The sequence below is a fragment of the Triticum urartu genome, chromosome 1A, assembly GCF_056163025.1.
Source record: "Triticum urartu cultivar PI428250 chromosome 1A, HENAU_Tu73, whole genome shotgun sequence".
In the NCBI taxonomy this organism is placed as follows: domain Eukaryota; kingdom Viridiplantae; phylum Streptophyta; class Magnoliopsida; order Poales; family Poaceae; genus Triticum; species Triticum urartu.
This window is the reverse complement of record NC_141873.1, coordinates 530,245,557-530,252,659: the sequence shown is the minus strand read 5'-3', so window position 1 is coordinate 530,252,659 and position 7,103 is coordinate 530,245,557. Positions and strand designations below refer to the sequence as shown.

The window sequence follows — 7,103 nt, the reverse complement described above, 5'->3', positions numbered from 1 at the left end:
TCATGTTCATTGCAATACCGTCATTCATTTAAGTTAGAGAATAATGGTTATTCTGTTTACATGAATGATACCTTTCATGGTCATGCACCCTATGTGAATGGTTCATTGAATCTCGGTCGTGGTAATACACATGTTCACGCCAAAAGATGTAGAGTTAATAATGATAGTACCACTTTCTCGTGGCACTGCCACTTAAGTCATATTGGCGTAAGATGCATGAAGAAACTCCATGTCGATGGATGTTTGGAGTCACTTGATTTTGAATCGCTTGACACATGCGAGCCATGCCTCATGGGCAGGATGACTAAGACCCCGTTTTCAGGTACAATGAAACGGGCAAGTGACTTGTTGGAGATCATGCATGCTGATGCGTGTGATCCAATGAGAATTGAAGCGTGCAGTGGATATCGCTATTTTCTCATCTTCACTGATGATTTGAGTAGATATGGGTATATCTACCTAATGAAGCACAAGTTTGAAACGTTTGAAAAGTTCAAGCGATTTCAGAGTGAAGTTAAGAATCATCATAACAAAGAAGATCATGTTCCTACGATCTGATCAAAAGGGGATTTTCTGAGTTATGAGTTTGGCAATCACTTAAGACATTGTGGAATTGCTTCGCAGTTGAAGCCACCTGGAACACCACAAGGTAATGGTGTATCCGGACGTCGTAATCGAACACTGAGATATGGTGCGATCTATGATGTCTCTTGCCAATCTACGGTTTTCATTTTGAGGTTATGCGTTAGAGATAGCTGCATTCACTTTAGATAGGACACCATCTAAGTCCGTTGACATGACATCGTATGAACATTGGTTTGGCAAGAAACCAAAGTTGTCGTTTCTTAATGTTTGGGGCTGCGATGCTTAAGGCTTCAGCCAGAGAAGCTCGAACCCAAAGCGGACAAACACATCTTCATAGGATACCCAAAGGTGACAGTAGGGTATACCTTCTATCTCAGATCCGAGGGCAAATTGTTTGTCACTAAGAACGGGTCCTTTCTCGAGAAGGAGTTTCTCTCGAAAGAATTGAGTGGGAGGAAGATAGAACTTGATGAGGTTGTCGAACCTTTATTTCAACCAGAGAGTGATGCAACACAGAAAGATGTTTTCTGTGGAGCCTAGGTCTGTTGAATAGGAAGTTAATGATAGTGATCATGAAGCTTCAGATCAAGTTGCTATCGAACCTCGTAGGTCGACAAGGATATGTACTACTCCTAAGTGGTACGGTAATCCTATCTTAGATATCATGTTGTTAGACAACAATGAACCTACGAGCTATGGAGAAGCGATGGTGGGCCCGTATTCCAACAAATGGTTAGAAACCATGAAATCCGAGATAAGATCCATGTATGGACTTTGGTGGACTTGCCTGTTGATCGGCAAGCCATCGAGATAAATGGATCTTTGAGAAGAAGACGGACGTGGGCGGTAATGTTACCTTCTATGAAGCTCGACTTGTGGGAAAGAGTCTTTTCACAAGTTCAAGGAGTTGACTGCGATGAGAATTTCTCACCCGTAGCGATGCTTAAGTCCGTCGGAATCATGTTAGCATTAGCTGTGTTTTTCGATTATGAAATCTGACAGATGGATGTCAAAACAAGTTTTCTTACCAGTTTTCGTAAGAAAAAGTTGTATGTGATACAATAAAAGGTTTTGTCGATCCTAAGGATGCTAAAAGGCATGCTGGCTCCAGCGATCCTTCTATGGACTAGAGCAAGCATCTCGGAATCGGAATATATGCTTTGATGGAGTGATCAAAGCTTTTAGGTTTATACAATGTTTGCTAGAAACTTGTATTTACAAGAAAGTGAGTGGGAGCACTACAATATTTCTGATAAGTATATGTGGATGACATATTGTTGATCTGAAATAATGTAGAATTTCTGGAAAGCATAAATGGTTGTTTGAAGAGTGATTTTCAAAGGAAGTACTGGATAAAGCTGCTTACATATTGGGCATCAAGATCTATAGAAATAGATCAAGACGCCTGATGATACTTTCAAAGAAAGCACACCTTGACATGTTTTTGAAAGAGTTCAAAATAGATCAGTCAAAGAAGGGGTTCTCACCTGAGTTGTAAGGTGTGAAGTTGAGTAAGACTCAAAGATTGACCACGGAAGAAGAAAGAGGAAGGACGAAGGTCGTCCCCTATGCTCTTGTCATAGGCTCTATACGGTATGCCATGCTGAGTACCGCACCTGATGTGTGCCTTGCCACATGTCTGGCAAGAGGGTACAAAGGTGATCTAGGAGTAGATCACCAGATAGTGGTCAAAAGTATCCTTAGAGGAATAAGGAAATGTTTCTCGGTTATGGAGGTGATAAAGAGTTCGACATAAAGAGTTACGTCGATGCAAGCTTAACACCTATCCGGATAGCTCTGAGTAGAGATACCGAATACGTATAATGGAGCAACAATTTGGAATAGCTCCAAGTGGAACGTGGTAGCAGCATCTACGATATGACATAAAGTTTTGCGAAATGCATAGGGATCTGAATATGGCAAGACCCGTTGACTACAACCTCTCTCACAAGCATAACATGATCAAACCCAGAACTCTTTGAGTGTTAATCACATAGTGATGTGAACTAGATCATTGAGTCTAGTAGACTCTTGGATGTTGGTCACATGGCGATGTGACCTGTGAGTGTTAATCACATGGCGATGTGAACTAGATTATTGACTCTAGTGCAAGTGGGAGACTATTGGAAATATGCCCTAGAGGCAATAATAAATTGGTTATTATTATATTTCCTTGTTCATGATAATCGTTTATTATCCATGCTAGAATTGTATTGATAGGAAACTCAGATACATGTGTGGATACATAGACAACACCATGTCCCTAGTAAGCCTCTAGTTGACTAGCTCATTGATCAATAGATGGTTACGGTTTCCTGACCATGGACATTGGATGTCGTTGATAACGGGATCACATCATTAGGAGAATGATGTGATGGACAAGACCCAATCCTAAGCCTAGCACAAAGATCGTGTAGTTCGTTTGCTAAAGCTTTTCTAATGTCAAGTATCATTTTCTTAGACCATGAGATTGTGCAACTCCCAGATACCCTAGGAGTGCTTTGGGTGTGCCAAACGTCACAACGTAACTGGGTGGCTATAAAGGTTCACTACAGGTATCTCCGAAAGTGTCTGTTGGGTTGGCACGAATCGAGACTGGGATTTGTCACTCCGTGTAACGGAGAGGTATCTCTGGGCCCACTCGGTAGGACATCATCATAATGTGCACAATGTGACCAAGGAGTTGATCACATGATGATGTGTTACGGAACGAGTAAAGAGACTTGCCGGTAACGAGATTGAACAAGGTATCGGGATACCGACGATCGAATCTCGGGCAAGTATAATACCGCTAGACAAAGGGAATTGAATACCGGTTTGATTAAGTCCTTGACATCGTGGTTCATCCGATGAGATCATCGTGGAACATGTGGGAGCCAACATGGGTATCCAGATCCCGCTGTTGGTTATTGACCGGAGAGTTGTCTCGGCCATGTCTACATGACTCCCGAACCCGTAGGGTCTACACACTTAAGGTTCGATGACGCTAGGGTTATAGGGAAAGTATGTATGCGGTTACCGAATGTTGTTCGGAGTCCCGGATGAGATCCCAGACGTCACGAGGAGTTCCGTAATGGTCCGGAGGTAAAGATTGATATATAGGAAGTATGGTTTTGGCCACCGGAAGTGTTCCGGGCATCACCGGTAGTGTACCAGGACCACCGGAGGGGTCCGGGGGTCCACCGGGAGGGGCCACCAGCCCCAGAGGCCTACATGGGCCAATAGTGGGAAGGGACCAGCCCCTATGTGGGCTGGGGTGCCTCCCAGCAAGGCCCAAGGCGTCCTCAAGAGGAGAGGGGGCAAACCCTAGGCGCAGATGGGCCCTAAGGCCCACCCTAGGTGCGCCCCCCTCTCTCTCCCCCTTGGCCGCCTCCCAGATGGGATCTGGGGGCTGCCGCCACCCCTAGGGAGGGAACCCTAGGTGGGAGCGCAGCCCCTCCCCTCCCCCTATATATACTTGAGCAAAGGTGCAGCCCAACACATGATTCAATCTCCCTGTTGGCGCAGCCCTACCCCTCTTCCTCCTCATCTCTCATAGTGCTTGGCGAAGCCCTGCTGGAGTCCCGCGCTCCTTCACCACCACCACGCCGTCGTGCTGCTGCTGGATGGAGTCTTCCCCAACCTCTCCTTCTCCCCTTGCTGGATCAAGGCGTAGGAGACGTCACCGGGCTGTACGTGTGTTGAACGCGGAGGTGCCGTCCGTTCGGCACTAGGATCATCGGTGATTTGGATCACGACGAGTATGACTCCATCAACCCCGTTCACTTGAACGCTTCCGCTTAGCGATCTACAAGGGTATGTTGATGCACTCTCCTTCCCCTCGTTGCTAGATTACTCCATAGATTGATCTTGGTGATGCGTAGAAAATTTTGAATTTCTGCTACGTTCCCCAACATTTGTTGGCAAGCCAGATGAAGAGCCTGCACTTGTTCGGGGCGTAGTTGCTCCAGATGGCCGGGGCGAAGGCGTCTGCGGGCCTCGCCTTCCAAACCGCCATGTACGCCCATTTAGTAGTGAGCGGCTTGCCTGCTTCCCTTATAGTTCTGCAGTCGGGCACCTGCGAATTCATGCTTACCGTGGCCAGCATATTGCATAGTTCATTCAGTTTGCATTCGGCTGCATGGGACAGCCGTGGGGTTAGATCCAGGGTCGGGTCGGGCAAAGCCAGAGCGCGAGCCACGGTGGTGTTGGGCCTGTTTGAGTGGGAGAACAGCGCAGGGAAAAGCTGGGCTAAGGTGAGGGTGGAGTTAGGAAGCCAGAGGTCGAGCCAGAAAGAGGTGGTGGCCCCGTTGCCAAGTTGAACCATGGTGGTGTCCCTAAAAAGGTCAAGCCCTTTGATGATGTCGCGCCAAATTGGAGTGTGATGGGTGTCTGCCATGCTCACGTTGTTAGTGGCAGACCAACCATATTTAGAGACAATGTAGGAGGGTTCCCACGTAGGGTGAACATCGTGCAGCCGCGATATGTGCTTTAGAAGAAGGAAGAGGTTCATTTGCATGAGCGAAAGGAAGCCAAGGCCGCCATTGATGAAGGGGGCGCACACAATATCCCAAGCCACTTTGCATTGGCCACAGGTGACCGCGTCTTGGCCGGTCCAGAAGAAGGCCCGACAGCGCTTCTCAATGGCCTGCACAGTGCCGACGGGAAGAAGAAGGACACTCATCGCGTAAATTGGGAGGGCCCGGAGGACGGACCGAACAAGAATGGCTCCCCCGGCCCACGATAGTAACAGTCCTCTCCAGCCTGCCAATCTTCGGTCAATCTTGTCAATGAGTAAGAAAAAGTCTGCAAGATGAAGCTTGTGGGTAGAGAGGGGCAAGCCTAAGTAAGACTGGGGGAAAGAGGCAACCGGGCATCCCAAAATGGCCGCGAGGCTGGAAGAGAGTTCAGGGTCAACATGGATTGGGGCGAAAGTGCTTTTGTGGAAGTTTATTTTGAGTCCAGTGGCGTCCGAGAACTGTAGTAGGATGGCTTTGAGGGCCCACAGCTGGGTTATGTCCGGCGGCAGGACAATGAGAGTATCGTCCGCATATTGGAGAACAGTGCAAGGAATGACGGACACGATTGGGTGGGAAAGAATGCCATGGGTGGAAGCCTGGGTGATAAGGCGTTTGAGGACATCGGCGAAAAGGATGAAAAGATAGGGGGAGTAGGGGTCACCTTGCCGCAGGCCCTGACGGCACTGAAACCAAGGGCCCGGCTTCCCATTTAGGAGAACTGCGGAGCTAGCAGAATTGTTTAGGTGGTCTACCCATCGGCACCAAGCCGGGGGGAACCCCTTTGCCCGTAAGATAGCGTCAAGGGCCGTCCAAGTTACCGAGTCGAAAGCTTTATGAAAGTCAAGCTTGATGACAATTGTCGGGAGACGCCGCTTGAAGCACGTTTGCACAATGTCCGTTGCATGGAGGAAGTTTTCCGCGATGCCACGACCCCTGATGAAACCCGTTTGCTCACAGTGCACTAGATGGTCGATAAGGGGCAGATTCCGGTTAGCCAGGCACTTGGAAGCGATTTTCACTGAGCAATTTTGCAAGGACACAAGCCTGGAGTTCTCTGGTTTTGAGGCATCCGCTTTTTTGGGCAGGAGCACAATATGTGCGGAGTTTAGCCATTTGAGGTCCGCGGTTCCAGCGTGAAAATCGTTTAGCAGGCGAAGGAGATCAAATTTGACTAGATTCCAGTTGGACTTGTAGAAGGCTGGGCCGAAACCATCGGGTCACGGACTTGCATCATCTTTCATGGCCCAAAGGGCCTCCTTGATCTCTTCCAGGGTAAAAGGCCGAGTGAGCTTCGAGGCTTGAGCAGAACTCATGGAGTTGGGGAGGAGCAAGCTTGCCAGGTCAAACGGCGTGGAGACGGTCGGAGAAGCCCCGACGAGGTTTTTGAAAAAGTTTAGGAGGACGACCTCCTTGTCGCGGTGCGCTGTGAAGGTCGTGCCATTATCGTCCAGGGATTTAATTTGGTTCCTGCGGTGTCGGGTCGAAGCACAGATGTGAAGATAGGCAGAGTTTTCATCGCCTAGAAGGCAATCCTTCAGCTTTGCCCGCTGCCACCAGTATGCTGCGACAGCCGCATTATGCTGGTGTAACGAAAGCTTAACAGCGAGACGGAGGTCTGACTCGAGTTGACACAGCGACCTAGCTTCCTCTATTTTGTTGATAAAGTTGATAGTAGTGTGACAGTTAAGTACAAGGGTCTTGGGGGAGCGGCTATTCGACACCCAATTTTTGGCCATGTTGCGAGTGTGTTTGAGATTAAGGGCAAGGATGCCGGCCGAGCCCAGGTGGGCATGGCGCGGGCCAACACTTGTCCAATTTGTAGTGACCCGCTCCTTAAAGAGAGGGATGTTGAGAAGAGAGCGATCTAGACGGAAAACCGGAGACTTTGCGATTGATGTGGCCGCCGTTAAACGAATGGGGACGTGGTCGGAGGTTGTCCGAGTGGTTGATGAAAGTGAAGTATCCGGAAACCTAGAGGCCCATTCGACGTTGGCCAGCGCCCAATCCAGGCGAACCAGA

At 48.5% G+C, this 7,103-nt stretch overlaps 1 protein-coding gene across 1 annotated transcript; it reads right to left on the bottom strand.

Annotated features, from left to right (window-relative positions):
- Positions 1–4,465: 4,465 nt before the first annotated feature.
- LOC147992266 (uncharacterized) lies at positions 4,466–5,248 on the bottom strand. The gene has a single exon (XM_087538984.1). The coding sequence runs from the start codon at positions 5,246–5,248 to the stop codon at positions 4,466–4,468; it is 783 nt and encodes a 260-aa protein (XP_087395110.1).
- Between the last annotated feature and the right edge of the window lie 1,855 nt (positions 5,249–7,103).